Below are 26,334 nucleotides of genomic sequence, written 5' to 3'. Positions count from 1 at the left end.
ATAATAATAACTAGTTTGAATTATGAGAGATCTTCTAGGCAATGAACTCTTGATTTTAGATCTATGCTCAGATCTGTGACTGGCAACAATTATTCATCAACGTACAAACCAGAGCCTGACTGATCAAAGTGTACTGGTCTAATATTCCTTAGTGGGACTCGCCTGTAGAAACCAACTTCATAAAGAGTCAAATTTGGATCCTGTGAAACGAATCATCCACAATTCAGAACTTGCAAATCAAATCTGAAAGTAAAGGTGTTTTCATCAAGTCATCCTGAAAAACAAAAAAGAATGAAGAGACGAACACAAGTAAGACTCAGAGAAGCTTTGTTACTCGATCAGCTAAGAGAAACATCTGGATCTGTATTCGTCGCGGCAGGCGACACAAACTTTTACACAAATGTACAAAGGTAAGACATTAAAAGTTGTTTTCTTTCTCTTAAATATCAAATTAGATTTTTTTTCATCCTTTAAAACACTGAGATAAATGATCTGTTGCATAGAAAAGTAGTGAAAGGTCATTAAGAGGAGATCATCACGGTACAAGTGCGGTTTAGTTCCTAGATCAGAATGAAAGTAGAGAGGATCATTGACAAGAGCTGGAGCAGATCAACAGGAAGTTGTGTTTAACAATTCAAAACTCATTTCTTTACAGTCACTGAAAACATTCAGATCAACAGTTCTCATGTTAAATGAGATTGTTTAATATCTGTTAAAGTTAAATAAAGTTTTAACCCTCAAACAGGAAGATGAAAATGTCATGGGACCAGTTTCACAGTATCGAACTCGGCTTAAAGTAAAATATTCACTGAATTTTAAGGGAAAACTTGAACTTAGAATATAAATAAATTAGCTCCTTCTAATGTGTGATGGAGGAAACATTTTTCAGATGCTTGAATACTTTTTAATCACGTCAGAGGTTTGTAAAAGACTGATGATGGAATTAATCACTAATTTATTCACTGCTTTGGGACATTGGCAGTTTTTAGAGCTTTTGTCTATGTAGTTAATATAATATAATATCATTTATATTTCTGCCTTCATGTTCATCTTGAATCTATAAGTCTGACATGAGATTGATTTCCCACCTTAAAGCCTTGTTTCTATAAATTTAACTTTTTACTTTAAAGTGAAACTATGTGATTTTTGCAGAACAACGACCCTCTGTGGTCACAGCAGGGAATTACAGCACAGAGGCACATTTTGACTTTTCAATTTCAGACAGTTTTCTGAAGCGACTGGTTTTAACAACCACATTGTCAAGGGTGACCATTACTTCATGGTGAAACCAGTCTGAGTAAGGCTGCGATGGTTGAATCCCTGATTCTGTTAATTGAGTGACAGTTCATTTTATTAATTTGTAATAAGAAGATTCTTGCATTCGAAACGTTTAACAGTCTTAAAGTTGCTATGGTGAAAAGCTATAATTTATAAAATTCATTAAATTACAATCGAGTGACCAAAGGGAACTGTTGCGAAAACTCGTGGTGCATTCAAGTAAACTCAGAAATAAGATCGTTGATTTGGCTTCAGAGCTTCTTGTTTCTTGAAAACACGTCTCCTGAACCTCACAAACTGACGAACTCACATGGATACCAATCTGTTAAAAGACATTGAAACCACTGGTCAGGTCCTTAAAGAGTCGGTGAATGAAATGTAAGTGTTGAACGTATCGAATGAATCCAGTTCGACCTCGAGGAGAATTTGACTAAATGTGAATTGACTGCGTGAAATCCTGAAACCATTTTCCTGCATGTTGCTGGGCAGAGTTTCCTTTGAAAACGTCAAATAACAAAAAATATTTATAAATCATTTGAATGAAAGAACATGGGGGAAGTTTTTAAGCACTCACACATTCACAACACGAGGGATCCGGTTCCCTCGTCACAGACAAGACGCCAAATATAAGAAACTTTAAAGGAGAGAGAAAAATCAACATCGTATCACAATAGTAAATATAAACAACCTTTAGAAAATAATAATCTCTATTCCGAGTGTCCACGGTGTCGATAGAAGCTTTTCCTGTTCCAACTGGAGACGGTCACACATTGTCCTGTCCTGTGTGATATCAGCTTAGACAAGTATTGATCTGAATCGGATGTGCTTGGATAAATTCACTTGAGAGATCACATCAAATGCTTTTGCTTTATCTCTTTTCTCTTGTATATTTCCATTAACTTGTGTCCGTCTGTCCGTCTCAATGCTCGTTCACTTCCTCACAGTCACGAGTCAGAGTCCCCGAGCTCTCGTCCAAAGCTACCACATCCTCCTCCCCGCCAGGTTCGTCCATGTGAGGGGGGTTGTGGGTTCAAGTCCGTTACATTAAGCCGGCGTCTGTCCCTCTTCCTCGTTCATCCTCGTCCTCCACGCTGCAGGAGCAGTCCATCGCCTCTCCGTCCCTCTCACTGCTGGGGACCTTGGGAGAGCAGCTCTCCCCGGACATGTCCTCCTTGTGTCCCTCCGTCTTCCTCTCTCCCTCTCCGTCCTCCTCCTCCTCCCCTGCTCCTCCTCTCTGCCCACAGTAAGGCGGGATCTCGACCACCACGTATTTCTTCGCCCAGCCAGACACCAACGCTTTCTGCCGGACGTCGTTTCCAGTCGGGCCGGCATCAGACCTGGGGTTAGTCGCTGTGGGGGAGAAAGAGAAAAGAGGGACAAGTTAATTTTTAGATGACCATGAACATCACAAACAGATAATTCCATTGTGCTGGTATAAGTTTCAAACTCTTTGAAAGTTCACAAAAAGCCCCTTTTTCTTTAAACTATAAATTCTCACACAGTAAATGTCTAAAGTCTTAATGTCGTGCTCATCAGCCACTCACCTGGCAGCGTCGTGGACAGCAGACCGGAGTTACAGGTGACGGAACCGTTGTTATTGGAGCAAGCGGCGGCGGCGAGCTGGAAGACCTCGGAGCGCGGCAGCTGGGGCGACACCGGCAAGGAGTGACACTGTCTCCCTGGCAGCTGTAGCCAGTAGTAGGAGCCCTCCTGCTGCGGCCCCCCGGCGCCGGGAGCAGCCGGCGGGTTACCGAACGTGCTCCCCGGGGGCGAGTGGAGGTCAAACATCAGCGAGAACACCGACTTGCTGGGCACGTCGTAGAACTTGATCTTGCCCCCGCACAGGTCCTCTCGGGCGGTGAACGGGTTGATCTTGGCGGCCTTGGAGGCGCGGTGCGTGATGGGGGGGTTGTAGTAAGGGTCCTGCACGTTGACCTTCCTCAATGCTTTGCAGGAGAAGATGTCCGATTGGCTGCGGCTCAGCCAGATGTTTCGCCGAGGACGAGGAGACTTCTGCGGGATTTTGTCGTCCTGGAATCCGAGAGGGTTCAGTCGCTTGAAGCCCTGGATTTTCTCACCTTGAACAGAAAAGACAGAGAGTCGTGTGATGTCGTCAAGGAAAGTTTACCAACTGCAAAGTGAAGCTAAGATGTAATATAATATCACCACTAGGGGTCACTGCAGGCTGAATCTTGCAAAGAACACAAATCCCTTGTTTTCACATGTTTTCTATGGAACTGGAGGAGATATTATAACATTGACTTTTCCTTTGAGCTTTGTAGGATTCAAACTCTTCAGAAAAGGTCAGTAATAATATTTGTTATAATTATAAGCATAAGTGCAGGAAAAAGTGATTAAAAAGAATGGATTGGAGTTTTTAATACTCCAGCGATTGTTCACTAAAGTTTAGAAACAGAGTTTGTTCATATAAGCACATAAATAGTTGGGGAAGGGGGGGGGGGGACCGACAGCAGACGAGGAGTCAGATCCAATCCATGTTTTCCAAACAATAACAGCTTGATAACGGATCGTTATTGTGTCAACAGCCTCAGACTGTGTGTCGTGTTGTGTTAACTCCATCATGATCTACAACACAACACCTGGTGAAAGAAACAACACATTGGTCACCACAGTGTAAATCACTCCTGCGTCCTGTGACGTCACGTGTTGTCCTGAGGACACGGAGCTGCTTGGCTCCTCTAAACAAAAACATTACTGACTCCTGGCTCTGTGATGGTCAGACATGCAGGCGGCTGAACTGGACCGAATTAGAAATGAAACCTGGGCCAGTGTGGATCAAGTTTCTCCAAATAGGAACGTGGACCTGAGTCTAGTGTTTCTCTTTAAAGAAAGATGAAGTTTATATTATCAGCAAACAAGGAATCTGGACCCCTAACTCATTCTTTAACGTGTGGGATGAGGTGGAAACCGTTTGTTACTGAGTGACTGGAGGGTCGTAGAATCAACACTGTAAGACGAACTCGAGAGGAAAGAGATTTCTGTCAGTCTCAACACTGACTGGATAATAAATACTGACCAGCTCACCTGCAGGCAGCTTTGACTACATTAGAGAGCAAGCTGAGTCTGTACGTAGTGGTAAAGAGGGTGAAAGGGTAGAGAACCCATGAGAGGTAAAGGTTTCTGTCGCCTGTTCCCTTCCCACCACTTTGACTATGACAGGACTCTATCGGCATCCTCTTGTAAACACTTCTACTGACTGCACAGCTGTGGACGTACTGTGTGGTTTGGACAGCGGTGCAGGGCTGATACCTTTAGGAATGGTCTTCTTGTCGTTGTCTCCGCTGAGCGAGACACACTCGTGCTCCATCTCTTCGACTTTGAGGCGAGCAACGAGCTCCTCCAGGTGCCTGACGTTGTCGGTGAAGCAGGGGCGGAGTTTAGGGTCCATCTGCACATATGAACAAATAATAAGAGACAAGCTGCAGACAGGCTTAAAGAACCAAGGGAAAATATAGAGAAAAATGTGTCTAACAGGATGAGGACACGTAGCTAATTAGGGATTGTAATGAGATCCTAGAGAGAAAATGTAAAACTGATAAGAGAAGCAAATTGAATTAAATTCACAAGACTTGGACGGAAGATAAGAGAACAACAATAGCAACAGAGCAGACCAGGATGAGAAGAGATGGGTGGAGCCAACACAGGCTCCAAAAGCTTAAATACTCCCCTCACGGGTGGTTTGTAATTATATTAAATTCCATTATACACAATTCCAAGGCGAAGGATTATGAAATGACGTGAGCGAAGCTAAACTGAATAAATCTCGTAAGAAACACATATTTGATACGGTTTGACTTAATATTCCCCCCCCCTTCCCTCCCTCAGTTTCATTAGCTAATCAATTTCACAACAAATGAACGTATGAGTGTTGTGAAAAGCCGAGTCTGCCGAGTAACTGATCCTGCTTTTGGAGAACAGAGGCCGACCCCCTGGATAGTGAGCTAAATCAGATTAATCACATAATCAGATTGTCTCTCTATTTCTGAATGAAAGAATAAAAAAGTTACTTAAGAAATTAAAAGAAGGTAAAATCCTTGAAACAGGGTTTACACTTTGACGAATGTTTTTGTCTCGGCGTGAAGAAAAGTTTGTCATTAACACCCGTGCTTCCTCCGTGTTAGTGTTTGGGACATGGACCAAACTAAACAGTCCAAATAAAAGATGGTTTCTAACCCTAACCCTTTTTACATATTTTTTATCAAACTGCAATTTGTTCCTGTATATGTTTTCCTTGCCAGTTTGATTTTAAATAGATATCTGATGTTGGAAACAGGGTGGGCCATCATGATTGACAGCTGACACTGACTCTGGCCGACGTCATCGGCACAAGATTGTGTGATTGAGTTCGTATCCAGGACATTTTGGCTTCATTTCTGGGCCGACAGACTGGAGAGCGTGTGGGACTCACGTTGCAGCAGTTGAATGCCAGCTGGAGGAAATCAGGCGGACAGTCTCCGACCATGTGCTGGAAGGTGTGGTAGTCCAGGCCAAAGTTCTGGTTGGGAGGGAGCGACGGAGACAGTATCACAGTTACAACAGGAAACTCGTATTTATAACTCTGACAAAAAGGATAAAAGAGGACGGACGGAGCTTCACCAGAAGTTGGACACGCCGCTGCTCTCGTGCCAAAGCCAGATTCATATCAGACTAATCCCTGTGACATGATCCTGCTGACTGCCAAGTGGACTATCAAGGACTAATAACCAAAGACTCATTTCTGAGCTTGGATTCGCACATAAGCCCGGTTAAAGGCCCAATCCTCAGGGCCACGCTGGGGATGATCCTATTTAACAGTTATCATTCTTCTGAATTCACACTGAGTTCTACATGGCAGGCAGGGGATCCTAAATTATACAATGTATTAAGAAAATGCAGATCTCGGACGCTCTTTTAGAGGAGAGTTTAAGTCTATATTTACTTAAGTTTGCAGAAAATATAAAAACTTGTGAGGTATGAATATGAAAAGATAAACCTATACGTCACACTGAGATCTGCATAAGGATGAGGTACAGTCAATAAATGACATCTAAATATTTAAAAGGTAATGCTCCTCACGTGTTCGTCATGTGAACGTTTCACAGTGTAAACAGGGAGAGACTTATGAGATACAGAGACGGATCAACCTGTTTACAGTGCAAACATACACACAGATGTAAGACAGAGAGTTTATGGGAAGGTTACAGGGCGACAATGAGGTGAGAGGAGCAGTCTACCTCTGTGCGGGGCAGGAAGTCAGGGTCGGCCTGGATCCTTGCAATGATCTCACACAGGACGATTCCGTAGGAGAAAACATCGGCCTGGAGATAGAGACACAGAAATGAGCAGAATTCTTCAGTTTAGTAAGTTTGTACAACATACAACAATAATTCTTTCCTTCCACTTTTATTTGAGTTTATTTTGGACACCATCTCTATTAACTGTTGCAAAGGTCAGAGTTCATGGTGGGTAACTTTACCTTCTCATTGTAGGTTTCATCTCTCAACACCTCTGGAGCCATCCAGAAAGGAGAGCCGACCACAGAGAGCTTCTCTCCTTCGGCACTGAACCCAACACACATAACACAGGATGTCAGATTACAGGCAACAGGACTCTGTGTTCCCGGTTGAGTTATAAAAATAAAACCAAAGTGCGTGAAGAAAAGTCGAGGCATCAATTTGTGTGTAAATATGTCGAGCTGGCGACAAGTTGGTTTGAGGTAATCCTCCTCTGACCCAGTGCAGCACCCGGAAGAAACCCCTGACCTCCCCCGGTCCGTGTTGTGTGTAAATGAAAGATGTGGAGCAGCAGGAAGAAAAAAAGACTTTCAATTACCCGCCTGCTTTTACATCTGTGTCGAGGTGTTAGCACTTAATAAAAAGTCTGGTTTGAGTGAATTTCCCCAGGCTGCCTTTGTGTTGTTGATATGAAAAACCTGACAGATAAACGAAACAAGGGCAAACATGCAAATATATAAAAACTAACCCGACTCTACAGAGCCCTTCTTTTTTTCTTCAGCACTAAATTACGCCTCATGCTGTGTTGACCCTCTAGTTAACACGTAATTGCAGTTTTGAATTGCACCAGGTTGGGAATGATGCTACCTTTTCTTAAGAGCAGTTTAAAAAAAAATATGTTTCACTCTGTAATCTTTGCAGCTCAGCAGGTTTAGCTGTGTTTAAATGTAGATTGGGTGACATCAGATAAGAGTTTGCATATGAAACCCTTGAAGATGTGTTGTTTCCTGACAAACCACAACCTGAATGAAAGTAGTCATGTACACATGCAAACAGATACAAGACTCCTTCTGTGTGTTCCTGCAGCATTACAAACTAAAACCCTGCACTGAGAGTATCCTCCTGTCATCAACACACTAAAGCAGAGAATGTCATCTATGCAACTTGCTGTTAAAGTCAGTGAATCAAGTGTTGATAAAAAACCCTGCGCCCAGTATGAGGAGGAGGGAAAATTCACTTAAGTTGCTTTAGCTACAACAGCGGAACCAAAATCTAAAGTGATCACAAGCCCGGAATAAATATTTTGACCTGAACCTTTGTATATATAATTATAAGTAGAATGGAATTTTTGAAACAAAACTACTCACATCTTACTTAACAATATAACAAAGTACTGGAGCAATCATGCAGCTCTCAGACCCGTGGGCATCATCTTTGTTTTCAGGCTACAAAAAGTGGGCATGAGACTTTGTTGATGAAGCCTGGTGAAGCTGCAATAATCAATTTGTGACCACTGGCAACTGGGGAGCAGGAAAAAAAAAGAAACATCACAACAACCTTACAATTATGCACTGCCGCCACCAGTTGATAATTAAATTGTTTTTGCTAAAACACTAACACACGACTGCCAAGTTACAATTTGAAGAGACAGAGAGCAAACATAGCATTTATTTATGAGTCATGGTGTTATCTGACCTCCAATGGTCACTCTATGTGTCAAATAACTGTGTCATGCACACCCCATATCTAACTGTGTGTGTGCTGGTTTGGTGATTGTTGTTTTAGTTTGGTGTTTTCCTGGAAATGGCCGCCTGCGATGGACGAGAACAGCTGTGACGTAACCACACAAATAAAAGCTGGGAGCACAAAAGACACCAACATCGAGCTGGAGAGGATGATAATTCCCCACAGAGTAACTTCCTTTCCTTTACATGGTCCTTAGATTCAATGTTTATATCAAAAACTATTGACAGAGCCAGTAATTAGGTAGGAAGGTAGGTAGAATGGAAATGGTAGGTGGAAATACTCCTTACACAGTAGTGGGGATCTTCTCCGCCAGGCCAAAGTCTCCAACCACTGCTGTGTAGCTGTTGTCATCACATTTGATCAGGCAGTTCTGTGAATATAGAAAAAAAACTTTATCAACACTTTTTGTTGAGGAAGTTGCAACACGCAAGGGATTAACAATATCAGTCAAACATCCACTTCCTCTATGAACTGGAACTCAAGCCCTTTATATTAGTTTACTGAGCATTGTTTGTTCCCTGCACCTCAACAAACCAGCAGGACCTGTCGATATGCATTTCTCTAAAGTATAAACTCTTCCTCTTTCTTCTAAAAAGAACCGTTTGTTAATCTTCTGCTTCCACTTGTTGCAATTGTTAGAGATATTATACAAGCAATGCTGAGATGTTACTGTACAAAAACAGTGCCGACATTAATTGCCCAACCTTGCATAACCTCGCAGTTAATAAAATGATGTGTGGCAGCCACATATTCTATAGTGCATGTTAATACTCTGTTAAAACTTTGTATAGTTTATAGAGTTTATTTATAAATATCTCTCTATGTCCCTAGGCAAGTACCTAATTCCTGGGTATTTAAAAAAACTTCTTTTAACTACCCTAAAATGGGGGAGTATATCAAATAACTCACAAAAAATACATTATAATCTATAAAACAATAGGATGGTGTTTAGAATGAGTAAATAGCATCAAATGAATATGAAATATGAATGATTAAAAACTGTATCTCTGCTCAGCGACCATAACCAAATACACTTTGCATTAATTTAAGGAACTATAATCTAGAAAAGACTATGAGATAATCTACCCTGTGAACTAACTATATCTTTCCTGTGAAAGATTCTCTTTTTAGGTGCACTTTTGTTTTATTCTGAAGAAGAAGAGCATCTACAATCTTAGACTGGCAATAAATAAGTGTTTACAGCCGAGTGCACACTGTCCCTGTTCCCTGACACGTCTGTGCCAACATGGCTCCGGGTCAAGTTGGAAAACTAGAAGCTGCCTGGTGGAGATTATCACATCCGACAGCCACAGTGTGTTTTTGACAGAGAAATCCAAGTCTGACATACAGAAGCTGCTCCCTCCCATCTACGGTTTCTCCTCTTAATGACCAATTAGTCTGTGTGCAGCTAACCTTGGAGGTGAGGTCCCGGTGGAATATGCCTTTGAAGTGCAGGTAGGCCAGACCGCTGGCGATATCACTGGCCAGCTTCACCCGGGTCGGCCAACTCAGGTGCGTGTTGCTCTCGAGCAGCTGCTCCAGGTTTCCACCATTGATGTACTGTAGCAGAGGAAGATCAACACACATATTATGTTTGCAAAACTGAAGCACTTCACAAACAAAGGTTCAGATGGTGCTGCAAGTTGACGATATGTACAATTTATGGTTAAAAATGGTGATGTGTAAACAAATGTATTTAAGAATATTTAATCTTCTGATTGCAAAGTGGGTCCAACAGCATGTTAACAGAAAATGAAGGGCTACATGGCAGTGAGAGTCATATAGCAAAGTTTCTACGAGTCATTAGAATAGCTGCTTTCAGACATGAACCGAAATCTGGACTTTTTCCAGAAATCTGCTGTAAAAACCGTTTTCTTTCAACTGCGGAATTTCCACATCATGTCCTGACACCTTGGCTGAATGTGCCTCTTGTTGGGAATGCGGCAGAACCCTGACATTTCCTGGAGTTCCTCTCTAAAGCAGCATATGTCGAACAATACTGACGTTATATGTCCCTGAGGCAGGAATTGCATGGTTATACTCTGAAAATCACAATGTTCCTGTTTAGCTGCGTATGTATCGGTGAGCTGGGGATATGCCAAATTAAAACAAGGGTTGTTTAATCTCAGTTAGTGAGGCAGCTCTGAGAGAGAGTCGCCCACCAGCAAAGAGGGTAAATCAGCTCAGTGGGCTTTAAGTGTCCAGGGGTCCTTGGCTGTGCCTGTCAGCTTTGATCCAGAAGAACTTGTCTGACCTTGCTGCTTGCATGCTAACACACAGACACACTAATCCCATGTCACACAACAGCGGTTAACTCCAGAGAGCCAGAGATGGGACAAAGAGATGGTCTGGTTTAACCGTGTTTATCGATAAAAAACAACCAGCACGGAATTAGGACAAAGGGGGCCGATGATGAGGGGAGGAGATCTTGACTTCTTCACACGATCTAATGAACTGGGATTTGTGTTCAGATTAAATTCTACTTTTATGATAATCTCAACAAATTACTACAACGTGGAGCTATGTCTGAATGGGTCTTGAAAAGATGAGACCTGACCGAGCTGTGTGATGACAACAAAACAAAACAAACAAAACAACGTTTTTCTAGCTTCACACTCAAAGAATATTATTATGTAAATTATATGTAAATAATGTGCTGTGACAATTCGTCTTCCACAGTATTAGAACTGTCTGATCAAAATCCAAAGATAAAAACGGATGAGATTTTAATGAAGAATTCCTCTGCAATTAGTATTGAAAATAAAAAGAATCAGAAATTTGAATAAAAAAACACTCTCGATGAGAAAACACTCAACTCAGAGAAGTCGAAAACTTCTACTGACGGTTTGTCACAGCTCAAATAAAAATGTAAACAATGCAAATCTCACATAATAAACTATGCAGTGAACACTAATGAAGACAATAGAATAACCTGTAATCTACATTCTGGATAATTTAATCCTGGAACTGTTTTCCTGGCCAAACATGCATACATCTTCCATCTGAAATAATGATGTTATTAGCTGTTTTAATTCTAAATCCCAATCAACCATTAAGAAGTTATAGTTCATTACAGCTTGTAGAGGATCATCAGAAAATAGTTAATACATACATTTTTAACTGAAATAAAGAGATACGACCATGTTTAAATATCTAAACACTGTGTGCAAAAAGTCAACAGAGTTCAACATCTGTTGTCTGCTGGCTGGGGTTTGGCAGGAGAAGGACACGATTGGGGAAAACTCCACTGGAGACAATTAAAACTAATCCAACTTCCTTCCTTGATCATCTAATTTAATATCTCGGGGCTGATTGTATTCTCACACTGGCAGATTACGCAGCGGGCGCAGCGTGTGCCGATTCAAAATGTAACTCCCGTGGTTTAGCGGAAGAGTGAACCTGCTGTGTCAACTTAAAGTAACTGAACGGGAGTAAAGTCTCATTCGAAAAAAGAGGCCTCTTATACGGGCATGGCATTTTCCTCCTGGACTTTGCTTTATCCTATTCCTGGAGGTACTGACATGCTGCAGTAATTACTTGACAGAGCACATGTTTGAACCATGTAAGTGCCTCGCCATGATCATGTATAATGTAGAGGAAATGCTGAGGAAATGAAAAACATACGGCTGGTCCCATCTGCTGTGGAAATCTCTCTGCCTCACTATCTGTGCTTCAGGTTTAAAAAACCCTGGAAATACTCAAACAAAAGAATCTTTGTTTTGCTGCTGGGAGCAGCTTCAAACACCAGTTCAAACCTGCCATGGGTCCTGACTACCCATTAGCCCGGGTTATAATTGCTCTAGCGTTTCCGATAAGGTGCATTAAATTGAGATTCAGCAGGAACGGAAGGACGACGCTAAATTATTCCTCTGCGTCTTCCAGAGGCTTCAAGGGGCCGTGCTCACATGAAGATGGTAATCCAGTGGGCTCTCCACGTGTGGTAGCATTTCTAGAATACATCCTAATACATCTCTGGTCCCTTTAACAAGTTTGTTATCTATTGCACAACGTGAAACCCTTAGGGTTTACCGCAAATATAAACGGAAGATATATACTGTGCACATTATGGCGGCCTGCTGTGAGATGATTTGGACAAATGTTCGGTGTTATAAAACGTTTAACTGCTGCTGTACTTAATATCAGTACAGTTTTTACAAGCAACATACTTCAAACAGTTTGCAGGGTTCTGTGTTGGACTAAGGTGTGCGTCGGTGTGTGTGTGTGTGTGTGTGTGTGTGTGTGCGTGTGTGTGTGTGTGTGTATGTTTCTTGGGCCGTGCAGTAACTTCATTCTCTGTTTCCTCTGAGCCCGGCCTCATAGTGGGGGTCAGGTAACAAAACAGCATGGGCCTGCTTCCAGGGTCAGAGCATTCACTTATAGGTCCTGACACGACACAACAGGATCTGTTTACCCTGCAGCATGAAAACAAGACCAACCGCAGAGTGCATGTATAGTTATGTGCGTGTCCTACAATGGATTCACGTTGCAATTAGCGTGCGGCAACAAATATACGCATGTAAGTGAATTTCTTACAATGACACTGCAGAAAGTTGGTGTTTGTCGTTGTTGGCAAAGCTACAATGAGCACATTCACTGTGGAGCCCGACAGTGTAATCATGTACACATGTGTGTTGCCTTGAAGACTGGTGCTCAACAGTGTGGTCTTTCTTCTCCGTGGGATGAATCGTGTGTTCTGTGCCATTCGTCCACATTCACGTGTATTTGATTGCATGTGTTCTCAAATAACATGCGTGTTTATATAGATGCATCTCAACACACTGGCTGAAGTGTATGTTTGTGTGCATCTGTGATGAATGCATGTTTTTGTGTAGTTTATGTGTCTTTATAATGACAACAGGACTTGTCTGCATGTGGCAAAAAAACATCCAACTACTACTTCATTTCTGAATAAAGCAGAATTTGTGCATCACGCAGCAGAGAATGAAATTAGAGCAACAACTGGACAGTTGTTAACTTTATTATTAATTTGATCCGTAAATTCAAGACTATTTGTAGATTTGTCAGAGTGCATCTACTTCCTAATGTTTTAGAGAAGTATTTTAGAGAAGAGTGTTTTTAAATAATGAAGAAGTTGAACAGAATCAACCTTTAAATTCAGATTCACCCTCATTTCTCCTCCACATCAAAAGAAATAAAGGCCAGACTTTTTAATAACTATCAGTATCACTCCTTCTCTCCTTCACATGCACAGACACACAAAGAAACACTTATAAACATACAAAGGATAATTACAGGCTGTGTGCGACCTGAAAGTATTGCTCACTGTAACCGTAATGGTTTGTGCTGTCACATTAAGCATCGCTGGAGAATTTATTAGCAGCCTGTATTCTGCACTCCCTCCGTCTCTCTCATGCAGACATACTAAGTGATATGTACACAAAAGAACATTCAGCTTTATTACAGACTTGCGTGTAACCGTGTTCTGCTCATGGTTGAAAATAGTAGGAACGTGTTCAGACACAGATGGGAAATTTGCAGGGCTCATATTTCCAGGTAAACACAAGTACTGGAAAAGACTGGAAGTACTGGAACATATTTTCAGCATCATATCAGTATCACTTTTCATTCGACAGACACTTTGATCTCGCACATCACAGAGGCTTTAATGTTTGTGTGTGTGTGTGTGTGTGTCTGTGAGCGAGACCTACCTCAGTCAGAGCGTGAAGCTGGCCCTCATGGATACACACTCCCTTGAACCTGCAAACACACAAAAGACATCAAACTGAAGGTGGATATTTTTGGGGGATTTGAATAGAATGAAATCAGCATATGGAGACTGACACACAGACGCATCTGAGGATATAAACAAATCATAAAACACAGCACAAAATAAATTTGTGTTTTTTGAGTTTGTCGTGTTTTATTATTGGCTGTTGTGTTTTTTTGTTTGCCCCCGTGATTTGCCCCTTATGGCCACTGTACCATAGGGTCATTAAAATTAAAGAAACGCAGAAAGATCAAATCCTGACTCGTGTGTGGCCTTCTCTGCTGGTAGCAAACAAAGAAAGCAGGAAGAATGGTTAAGACAAATTTAAAATTCCAGTGGGCGAGACCAGGCAAGTCGTAGCGGAGTGTCTTTGGATAGCAGGATAATAGCAGCTCAGTTGCTTCATCTGCATTCCATCCATTTCTCCCCCCACCTTGCCTATCAATTTATACATTCTTAATAAACACACAACCTTTTCCTCCCTGCTATACATTTGTTTGTGTTTCTCTACCACTGTTGAATTGGAGGTCGCTCTGTCTTCACGCCATTTACCGTTAGAACATTAGAGAAAAGGGTTTTAACAATTTTCATGAGCCCCGAGTGGCCACAACCAACCGAAGTTAAAAACCAAGTGTTTGTGCAGAGAAACAAATAAAACCAACTTTGCTCACAAGAAGCACCCAAGGCCTCATAAATCCGGAGGCAATGAAAAGGTCAACTTAATGGGTCGTAGTTAGATTTGAGCTAACAATGACCCCCTCAGTGCCTGCTTGTTAACACACAGACAGACACACAATCCAGCAGGCATACTCAACAAAGATGGCATTGTAAAGAACACCGTACATGTGTGTATCTGTGCAAAATGATACAAACACACACACACACACATTTATGCATGTATGTGCATGTTGATAAACACACACTCTCCCACCAAGGAGCTGAGAGAAGAATGTGAATCTGACAGGAAGCCAAAACCACACTATTTGCTTTATCCAATGTAAAAACACAATATAAAAAGGAAAGTAAACCAATAAAGTCACAGGACTACAAGGTAATTTGTCATAGATATAAATAGTGCTTAAGTTAAGTTCCCTTCAAGATCATCCATGTACAGCATCGCTATTAAATGCTGCTTTAAGCTGCTGCTAGCGGACTGCTTCCTAAATATTTCAGAGACTTACTGGGTTTATATTTTTCAAGGATGTCAAAAACATTTTCTGGCCCAAGGCTGTTTGATCTCGATGCCTTCAAATCGTTAAAAAGTAATTAGGTAACACAAAAGTCTGTTCAGATTAACCTCTGACCGACAACATATGTTGACAGTGCAAGAAAAGAGTTCAGAGAAAGACCAAAGAAATTCCTTCAAACCATTTGATGTGCATATTACTGCTCTCAAAAGGCTTTTTCATACCCTTTATGTATTCTGGAGAAAGGCATGGTTTTGAAATATAGAGTAACTAGTTACTACTATTGTGTAAATACTAGTCATTACACAATTACATTATTACACAAACACAAGTTTGGCCAAATATTAGACCGTCTGTGCTTTGGCTATTGATGTGGAAAAATCGATATCAGCTCTCTATGCTGCGAGAACTCTCATCTTCACTTGGTTGTGAAAAGATGGTTTGAAGAACTTCAGGACCATAGAGGCAGGTGTGAGCTGCTCCCACACGATCATACTGTGTCCATTTTTGTCCAATCAATAATTCAACATGAGGGTTAAAAGCCTCGTCCCATTCCTTAATGATAGAGGGGGGCTCTTCTCGCCCTTTTTGCCTCCAGGCATCTGCTGCAGCCCTAACAGGAGCTGGCAGTTTAGAAAATCTATCGTTAATAGGCTCTGTGTTTGACACAGTTTCTACACAGCCCCAGAGGAAACAGGTCACAACCACAGACTCATGAAGTTACACGATGCAGTTCAGTAAAAGCAGACGCTGTGTTAGAGGTTCCTGAGCGTCCTTGACTCTCAATAAGTCGTAGTGAATTTAGGAAAGTGAGATTATTACAAGTTATTCAGGGCTTCTTATATCTTATGAATGTCTTATGATACATATTAGGCCTTTTAGATTTGGATGCTGCGTTATAATGCAATTATTACCTTGAATGAGAAAGTGGAAAATGATTAATATGGCCAGTGTCTGATCGTAGGGAGCGATACTTTGTTCAGTTACTAACCTGAGTATGTTTGGATGTGAAAGCCGGTTCATTAGCTGAACTTCTCTCAACATGTTCGCTCTGTTGCTGCTGATCTTGTTCATCTTCAGAGCCATAACTTGGTCTGAGGCTCGATGACGTACCTGTGAAACAGTCGAATGATGAAACACGTTAAGATGCTGTAAACACAAAGGGTTGAATCACAATATTTGAACTATACCTCTAGAAACTTAATTTGGCTGGCTACAGAGACAGGGATTGAAAACGTGACCATTTCATTAGTCTATAACTGAAAACTCTTCAGTAGACTTTTTGACCTGGGTCACTTTGGGTGCATGCAGCGAGAGACACAGAAGAGGAAGTCAGCACATAGAAGAGAAGTGAAATGAGGTCACTGACCACCCATGACTGTTAATGTCAGTCCAAAGCTGCACAATCAATTTTGTATTATTGTGCATTGGGATTTTGGTTTCCACCTTTGTTGGATAATGGGGTCAGCTGGGGTCGTGGCATAAAGACAGCACTGAAATCCTTCCTAATGAAGGAAAGTCCTAATGGTCCTGTGTAGACGTGCATGGGGGGGAGGGGGCAAAAATAAATAAAAAAATCAACTTTGACATCCTGTCTGAGTTAGAACAAGCAGCGTTAGAGGGATAAATAAATTTTAGGGTCTTAATTTGGAGTTATTCACAGTGGACTTACCAAAAATAACCAAAGTATATTTAATTGAGTGAAAAGTCTCCAAAAGAGCAATTAGCACATTTAATTTCTGAACCGAAGCATTGTTATTCGCTGTGTCATCTCAGTCTTTGTAAATAGAAAGATGACCTTCACACTTCAGGTTTCAGACATGCCACATTGCAGTGTATAAATTACCAAGTATTTTAAATTCTTCAGAACACGCTCACGTATCATGCAAATAGGAAATATCAACCTGCAAACCACACTGACTGAGCTGCTCAGCTGCAAACTGAGCCACCGACATCTGCTTACTCATTTCCTGACGGCAGAAACACACATTTAGATCACAATGTAGGTGTCTGTAGTTTAAAGGCTTCACTGGTGCTCCTGTGGGTGTACTGTGGTTTCCAAAAGGTTTAACTGGTCTCAGAGGTTTGAGCCTTCAGCAGCAACAACACCAGTCAGACACGATCAAGAGCTGCAGATAAGGAATGGAGAACTGGGAATCATTCACAACAAAAATGCAGGACTCAAAATGCGTACGTGTTGTGTTAACGCTTGACGTGGGCGAACCAGACAGTTTCTCAACAACAACAAACACTGTTTCCTGCTCTTGCTAAACTTGACTTACGTGAGTTACGTGCCTGCGTTGCCACTTGAAAAGTCGCTCTATCATATGCAACATAGGAAAAGCAACGGAACCACAAGGAGGTTTGGCAATGCATGACATCACCCCAAAGTGAAAGGGCAGCGTTTCTGTGTGTGTGGTGTGTTAAGTGTGAGAGCAACAACAACGTGACCATTCTACACCACACCAGACATTATACATTAGAGGTTTCCATACTGCACATATGTCCTAATAACATGCTTAGCTTTCGAAAACAAATATGACAACATATGACTATACAAGATAAATCATATATAATTTGACAAAAAGTAATGGCAGGTAACAATTATGACTCGGATAATCCTGTCAACTTGAATCTAGGGAGATGTTGGTACCAAAGAGAAAGTTGTAATGGAAATGATATTCCTCTGCTACCCTCTGACCTAGATCGACTCACTGCTGAATTGCTGTGACTGAGCAGAAAATGTGATGAATGTGATTTTACTTCACACACAGAAAGTCAGCCCATGCCTAAAGACAGGATACGATAAGCATTAGCTCAGAATCAGATTATATATGTGACTCATCCAGCAAGAATAAAACACTGATGTTTCCTCTCTTTAAGCCTGAACCTTAAATGGCCATTGACTCATTTAGAGTTGAAACTGAAGAGTGGACTTTGCTCTTTATTCAATGGAAAAACACAATGTCAATCGTACACACTTTAACAGTGGCTCTTAACCATCTTCCATCACCACCCCCACCAAACACTGGTGACACACTGGTGACACACTGGTGACACACTGATGACACACTAGTGACACACTGGTGAAAGTATCACTCACAGCAGAGGCTAAATCAATATGGATTACATAGGCGGGAGATACAGGGAAATATACTGCTGGACAGAATTGCAGGAGTGTTAAATAAAATAAAAAACTCTTGATATAGAGTAAAATTATCCTTAAGTATACCAATATCTGCAGTATAAATAAATATATAAATATGTTTATAAAAGGCTGATGCAGTCTGTTTCTGTTTCGGGAAGGTCTCTGTCTGCTCCTCTCTCCATCTCATACATACGGACACAGAAATCTCTCTGTTCTGTTCAAGTTCAAAGCGAGGGGGCCTGTCTGTAAGAGCCGACAGTCTCCACCACAGGACAGCAGAAACAACAGATGGCCACTCCTCTGAAGGCCTCCTCCCCCACATCCGTCTATCCTCCTCCATACCCCCCTCCCCGATTCCTCACTCTTCACATCCCCCCATCTGAATTTAGTCCTGATCCCCCCTCTTTCTCCTCCTCGCTGTGGCCTCCGACAAACCCACCATCCTCAATCCTCACCTTCTCCAGTAGTAGTGGTGATGCTCTGCTCTGGTCTTTTCACCTCCCTACTTGTCCTAGTTTACTTGTCCCTACTTGTTCCCTTCATAAGAACTCCTCTACAGCCCCTGTCTGCCCCATCCCTTACATTCAGAAAACTCCTGAAGCCTCCACTCAACCCCCCCATTTTCAACCGTTTTCACAGCTCTCAACCATCAGAAGCTTCTTCTCCTCCTCCTCCTCCTCCTACTCTTGGCCTCCACATTTATCATTATCACTGAAAAGAGGCTGAGGTGGAAGGTTGGCAGCATCCATGCAGGGAGCTGGGAGATTCACAATTAATCAATTGACACTGAGAATTACCTCTTACAGCATCACATTCTTATCATAATCATTATATTGGAGACAATATGTGGTAGACAGCCTCTATTTAAACACCTTTTCACTCTGTCATCAATAAAATAATTGAGCTGATATGAAGTTGTATGTATTGAACCAAGTTGTAAATGTGGATATCAATAATAGAAACTGCTGGATGTTGTTTGTTTGTGCTGTTCTGTTCTTTCATCCGTCACATGAATAAGCTCCTGTGTTTCCACAGCCCACAATGGGGGGGTGTTTTTTGACAGCTGGCATACCCAGAGAACAATGGGTGACACTATAATGTAGTATGGGCTTGATATAGCTAATAAAAGTCAATTCATATATTACTTCATCTGCAAACGCATGGACCTTTACTGTCTGCCACCCTTTAACCAGATGCACACACTCAATAGTAGCTGCCAGACACGATCAACAGCAACATCAATAAGCTCCAGCCCCAACTTGGCCTGAAAGAGAGACACAGTGGAAACTGAATGTCCCACCAGTTCACCAATCAAATCCACTGTTAGCTAAGGTCGTACTGAAAATTCCAATACAAACAGACAGACTAAAATACTGGATAACTCACATGAATCAACAAATAATGTGGCATCAAAATGAGCCGGGTTTAATGTCAGTCTGAACTTTCAAGGCCAGTATTTTAAGTACTGATTTTCTTTTCATCTATATGAAAACCACAACTCTTAACCATGCATGTCGAGATGATTCTGTGAATTCACCCTTTAATTAATCAGAAGTCAGTGGTGTTCACCCACTTACCTTTATAGAGAAAAGTAAAGCACCAAAGCAGGTATTTTATATCACAACCATCAAACATAAATAAAATGCTTGGTGTTGGAGTGTGAAACTTAATTGTCTGTAGCTGTAAATAACAAGAAAACTGAAAATAGAACCAAATATACAAAACATAAATTAACAATACACATTTTATGTTAAATGTTAACAGAAATGCCAATATGTCTATTCTGTAAAGTACAGAACTTCATATCGCCATTTAAACGCCAATACAAATATGTCTGTGAAAGGATATTATCAGCCTGTGTGCAGCTGATACATCAGTCTGACTCTTATAACAAATTTAATTGAGCCATGCTAACATTGCACACTGCCATGGTGGCTATGATGATACAACTACCAACAACTAGAAAAAAGAAAATGTTATTATGTGCTGATGGATGCTGATGAAGAGGGATTAATTTAGCAAAGCCAAACTAATAGCACAAAATGTGCTTGTGTGACTCCCATTCACATGTCTGCAGGGGGAGGGGAAGTACCAGGGTTAACAACCCCGTATTTAATTGATGTCTTTGAACGGATCGGAGTCTAACTTGACCTAAAAATGTCCACGACACATTCATGAGTGAAGACCGAGCTCCCTCGGAAACAATCAGTCATCGACTCACCGAGCACATCAACTTGACAGGTCAAATCAAACAGAAAAGGACTGGGCGTCAGTGGCTTCACTCAAAAATGCCATTAATCTGTGAGAGCCACACTCAACAAGCTCCTCTTATTTCTGATAATGGCCAGTGCACAACATGCACAGCACACAAGCTTCACTTTCCTCTTCACCGAGGGAAAAAGCAATCGATCCTGATGTTAAATGAGTAGGTCTGATATATACACATAGAGCCATGGAAACAGACAGAAGAGGAAGTCAAAGTCAATGACAGCCCTGAGCAAAGCCCTCAAAGAAAGCCGTAAAAAGGATAACGGGAAAAATGAGAACAAGTAATAACTGATCTCAACCCCACCTTGAAGACATCAGAGAAGAATCCAGAGCCAATCCACTCGCAGGTGAAGTCATCAAGGCGTGTGAGACAGGAGAAGGCGCTGATCAGAGCTCTGTAGGACGAGGGCCACACCCTGCCCACCTGCAGAAGATATGAACAGACTGGTGAAAACAGGTCAAATGGGTGATTTATCTAACAGCGCGGTAACATGCTCCAAGTCCTCGGGTATAATTTGCTTGTTTGCGTGAGAAAATGAGATAAAGGCCACATTATCCGTCTGCCTCCAAATGGGACAAGAACTAAATATAAAGAGTGATTTAAACCAGGATAAATAAGATGTTCTCAGTCTCTACTTTTCACAGACAGAAATAAACACAGAGTGAAACCAGTTAATACAGGAGCCCCAAACACACTGAGCTTAAAGTGAGATGCATTTATTTTTGTGTCGTAAGGCAACTCAACGATTCTGTGGGAACACAGATTCCAGCTTTCAATAGCAAAACAGACAAATCCCTTGTTGAACCTTCCCTGTTCATTAGTAAATTTATGCTATTATTGGCACAGAAGAGCCAGAAACGAAAAGCAAATGAGTAAAATGGTTGATGGGAGCAACATGAATAACATGAACCACAAACTAACTGTATCGAATGTTCATTTAAACTTGTCTCCTGATGGTCAAAAAGAACTGGCCCATAAAGACTGGAACAGACTCATGGCCTGATCAATTCAAATCATTATCCTGAGTGTGTATCAGAATTGTTTTTCAGTTCAATTAATGTAATATATTATCAATACTTGGCTGAACTCTTTAAACCTGCACAAACCCCAGTATAATGTAACGTATGCCCTGCACCAATGTGTTCTTCTCATTGGAATAAAAAAACAGTACTGACCTGTGGAGGCGGTCCCATGCCCATCTCACAGACCCCTGCCCCTCCGATACTGTCCCTGTCCTCTGTGAGGCGTTCAGGTCGTGTTGGGAACCCAGCGATGGAATTGCGTTTATTCCGGTCCATGGTGATGTAACGGATTGTGATACCAGTGAGGGTAATATGAGCCGTCCTCTGTAATGTACCCACATGACAAGAGGACTGGATTGCTTTAATGGTGCCGAGGATTCCACGGCAACACAGGATCTACTCAGTTTGTGTCCTGGGAGGAAATATGTCACACACATAGACTTCAGCTTGGGATTTTGTTTGAGGGCACCACCCCGGTGACAAGCTCGGGCTGGGTCCAAGATGATTCCTACTGGTCCAGTTCCTCAGTTGTAACTGAAGTGTCCACTGGGATGAGAGGGACTTCACATCTTTGACAGATGTATAGAAAGTCCTTGGAGACCTGGAGAAAATGAAAAAAGGGTTTTCATTGATTTGAGTCAATGTAAAGTCGCAGTGTGGGATGTTGTTAGGCCACACACCCAGAATAAAAGAAACAAAAGCTGCTCTCTGATGAAAGGTTAAGATATTTTAAGCTGTTTTTGTAGACTGGGTCTTGCATTAGGATGGATATGACAACCCACTATTGCTCAACAGGGCCAAATATAATGGCTGTAATAAGGGCTGATTGTCCAATTATGGGAGATTAGCCAAGAAATAGCTCAGGTCCCGGACCTTTCTGCCATCCAAAACAAATTCAGCAGGGTGCGAAGGGGAACAGGAAAGGAAGTCTGTGGCTAAAGGTTTTGTAAACAATGTGGCTTTCATTTCCAACCTTTAAGAATATTTGAGGCCAGAGGGGAAATCTTTTGACTGATGTAACATCGAGTCTGGTTATAAATATTTCTTTTCAAATACTCAAAAAAGTATATTAAACTAGACTTGAAAAACACATTAATTCTTCCTACGATACGAACAGAGAATCTCCCAACAACATTAACAAAACGGCTTATGAAGAACAGTGTATGTGATTAATTAATCAACTAATTGCCCCCTAGGACTAAGCATCTACACAAGAGAATAGAATAATAGATGATGTAGACCGAGTGAAGCGAGATGACATTTTACAAAGTACAACCCAGACAACCAGCAGGTAGTAAAGACAAGACATGAATAATACATATCTATAAAGCAGAGTTCACGCTACTGCTTTTAAAACTACAAAAACTTTCATTGTGTACTTGTGTTGATTTCTGTCCACACACAGCATCAATCTATTTCACTCATATTTATCAGAGTATAACTGCAATTGTTAAGTTAAATGAGCTCCAGTAAATCAGAAGGATTTGTGGCAGAAAGTGAGAAAGGAGCAGATTTAGGATGAATAAATCAAAGAGATCCATTTGAACCTGAAGCAGAGAATAACAAATGTCCAAGTCTGGCCCAGACGAGGGCTGATAAGATCAGATCCTAAAAAACAACATTGAGACACAGCCAGATTCTGCTTCGGTTCCGTTAGCATAACATGACAGACACTTGTTACAAGTTACTGTAGATCTCCTGGACAACTTCTGAGAACATTCTCTGTCCCGGCAACATCCTTAAAAGGCTTTTTATCCTCCTCCTGCCTTTTTCTCTCCAATGACACTTCCATTTTTCTGCTTTGCTGAAATGGTACGGCAAAGCTCAAAGTGCCTGTGCCAAGAATAATAAAAGCCACAAGTACCAGGCCAAAGCTTTCCTATCTAATTTAAGTAGCTTTTCCGATCCAAGAGCGGGAACAGAGACAAACTTTTCATCTTTGTATTTGTATCTGAGTTGACAAGAAGAGGTCAGCATGTAAAATTCACCCTTGATTCAACACTACAAGCTTCAGTACCCACACACCCACAACAGTGGTCCAGGCAGCTGATGCTGACTAAACACAAACATCCTACACTTGAATTTCAGTCATGCAAATGCTGAGAAACAGCGTTATTCTACTTACTGTGGGTGGCTTCGTTTCTGAAAGTTCCACCCAGTCTAAAGCAGCACGCTGACCACCGAAAATAATTTTACACCCACTTGTGCATTAAACATGAAAAACACACATCAATCACAAGGAACTTTGGCCACACACTGTATAAAAAACCATAGTCCTGTAATATTCTGCAGCACGTTAATCCTTATTTAACTTTGCTCGTGGAAATCTGGATTTAGATAAGGAAAGAAAATACATGTGTCCAAACCATACCGTGTTGCCTACACATCCAAAGGGCCTGCATTTAAGCAACCGCACTAAAGAGGCTATGCTTGGAAAAGGGGTGGAATTTTTTTTAAAAGGCGGCCCTGTTTTTGGGGGGGTCTGTAAAATGTGGTTTGTTGCTACTCCAAAACAGATGGGACATCTCTGAAGCAGCTTCAGGCCAAATGTTTTAACAGTAGTTTGGGGGCCTGAGCACTATCCAGCTGTGTCCCAGTGGATTACAGGCTAATAGAGGACGTCGGCAATAAATCAAAACTTAAAGTGATGTTATAATGACAAGTCCAGCGTGTGTCTGTGAAGTGCAAGGGGTATTGAATGACAGCGGGAGGGGGGGTGTGTTTGAGAGGCAATGATTTGTTTGTGTGAGGATGTACACAATGAAGGACCAACACAGATCTATTCTGAGTGTTTTTAAATATACAGTGTGTGGTTTTACAATCTCAAAACTATAATCAAGACACATTCCTGCAGTTTAAATCATCTACTAAGACTTTCACCCTGTCAGCTCGCCAAGTATCAGAGCAAGGCCACATTCAATAATAAAAAACAAAAGGAATGGCAGCATCTTATCTGACCAGGAAATCTTAAACCTGGTGAACTGCCATGATATGTGAGCCTCTGCATACCTGTCATTCTTCAAGGGTTTAGACAAGTAATGAGCGAGTCCGTGTGGCCCGTGGAAAAGAACCCTGGAAAACCACTAATGAGTCAGTGGAGCTTCACAACACTCGTGTAAAGCGGAGGTGGTTTGATGAAGAGCTGGAGGAGAAGAGCTAACCCAGGAGAAGCAGCAGCAGCCAGTGTTAGCCTTCAGGGGGTTAAAGTTTAGCCGACTTACCTGGTGTGGTTCCCGGGAGATGTTCGTACGAGCAGTCGAGCTCCATGACTTCGCCTCAACGGAACAAAACAACGGCCGAGAAGCAGAACGCTAATACCGTTACAAAAACAACAACAAAAGCAACAACAACAAACTTTAGTCACGCAGTTAGCTCGGCGGCTAAAGCCGTTGTGCTAGTTTGTCAACACACAACTCGGGCTAACGTCCACATAAGGTTGCGAGAAGTTTCTGGGGGTAAAAAGGAAAAAGTCCAAATTGGTTTGGTGAGGAAGAGCACGGATCCTCGGGGTGAAGTTCGGGTGTAGTGTGTTCGAGTCCCCCTCGTGTCCCTGGAGGAGTAAAGTCCGGTGTCCGCTGCCCTCCCTGTCCCCGGGTGTGTGTCTGTGTCGCTGGTTTCAGTTTGACAGCTCGTCCGTCGCCCCTCCGACCTCCCAGCTGACCCCGCCCCCACGGTTTGAGCGACGCGACAATCGGACCAATCAGCGCTCAGCTTCCTTAGGACCTGCTCGTGGAACAGTTTTTTTTTTTTACAAAATAAAAACACACGTGCTAAATAAATGTAAAGGCACATATGTCTACATGATTCGCTTCGTATAAAGGTCACTGTATCCTCTGACGACTGAAACAGAGTAACATGAGCTCATTGTGACCTTTGACCTTGGACCCCCCAGGGCATGTAATCTAATCAGTTCATCTTTGAGTGTGAAAGTTTGCACCAAATTTGAAGACATTCCCTCAAACTGATCAGAAGATATCACGTTCAAGAAAAAATAAAACATATTATGTAGAACCACGGTGACCTTTGATCTTTCACATTGGACAATCAAATTTGAGTGAGTTAATTATTAATTCAAAATGTCAAAGGATTCCTTGATGGCTTTCCAGAAATATCACCTTCACAAGTCCATGTGATATTTGTGACTAATTTGGGGAAATTCCCGTCGAGGCATTCTTGAGATATGGCGTCAAGAAATAATGCAGAAATAATCAAACAGACAAACTAAATACAACAATAATAATAACATGCTAATAAATTGCATTATGAGGACAAGAAACTGACAACAATTTTGAAATGGGCTACTGAATATCCTAACGTGTGGGTAATATTCTGATATTCATCACTCAATTGTGTCATATGGATGAAGCTTAAATTACTTAAACAATCATACACTACTAATGTGTTTCTATTAGTTGTAACCACCACAGTCACTGCTGCTGTTGTCAGAACATCACTCCAGTCATTGATTAGTTTGAGTTGATGTTTGATCAATTATCAAAGACACTTGAGGACAGTGCAGCACCATATATTAAATAGATGTACCTAATAAGGCCCTTTCCTCCAAATGGACCCCAGCTTTTATAATGGAAATACAGCATCATCTAGTGGACAAAGGAAAAAGCACTGCTACAAACACACACAACCCATCGTTCTGTATATGACATTGTCTGAAGTTTTGTTTTATTAACATTCATGGGGAATAATCTTAATTTATGTATAGAC

The 26,334-nt window shown here is 41.6% G+C and overlaps 1 protein-coding gene across 2 annotated transcripts; it reads right to left on the bottom strand.

The window, feature by feature from the left end:
- Positions 1 to 310: 310 nt before the first annotated feature.
- tesk2 (testis associated actin remodelling kinase 2) lies at positions 311 to 25,219 on the bottom strand. 2 transcript variants are annotated; one of them, XM_062403811.1, is made up of 13 exons: positions 24,834 to 25,219; positions 21,766 to 22,213; positions 20,894 to 21,013; positions 16,165 to 16,286; positions 13,928 to 13,976; positions 9,672 to 9,818; positions 8,546 to 8,628; positions 6,755 to 6,839; positions 6,513 to 6,596; positions 5,708 to 5,794; positions 4,516 to 4,687; positions 2,823 to 3,356; positions 311 to 2,628 (listed from the first exon to the last, which is right to left on the bottom strand). In XM_062403811.1, the coding sequence occupies exons 2-13, from the start codon at positions 21,886 to 21,888 to the stop codon at positions 2,318 to 2,320; spliced, it is 1,917 nt and encodes a 638-aa protein (XP_062259795.1). In that variant the 5' UTR covers positions 21,889 to 22,213; positions 24,834 to 25,219; the 3' UTR covers positions 311 to 2,317. The 2 variants fall into 2 exon arrangements, with proteins under 2 accessions (XP_062259795.1, XP_062259796.1); XM_062403812.1 differs by having other exon boundaries at positions 4,549 to 4,687.
- Positions 25,220 to 26,334: the final 1,115 nt, after the last annotated feature.

The sequence above is a fragment of the Platichthys flesus genome, chromosome 14, assembly GCF_949316205.1.
Source record: "Platichthys flesus chromosome 14, fPlaFle2.1, whole genome shotgun sequence".
NCBI lineage: Eukaryota > Metazoa > Chordata > Actinopteri > Pleuronectiformes > Pleuronectidae > Platichthys > Platichthys flesus.
Note: the sequence above shows the minus strand (reverse complement) of the source record. Positions and strands in the feature narration are given on the sequence as shown.

Excerpts from the sequence above, each read along its gene's own strand:
- tesk2 (XM_062403811.1), bottom strand. The coding sequence starts at position 21,888 with ATGGACCGGAATAAACGCAATTCCATCGCTGGGTTCCCAACACGACCT. Across the intron at positions 3,357-4,515 it reads ACCGCTGTCCAAACCACACA|GTGAGAAAATCCAGGGCTTC; the intron begins GTACGTCCACAG and ends TTTCTGTTCAAG. Across the intron at positions 2,629-2,822 it reads GCTGTCCACGACGCTGCCAG|CGACTAACCCCAGGTCTGAT; the intron begins GTGAGTGGCTGA and ends TCTCCCCCACAG.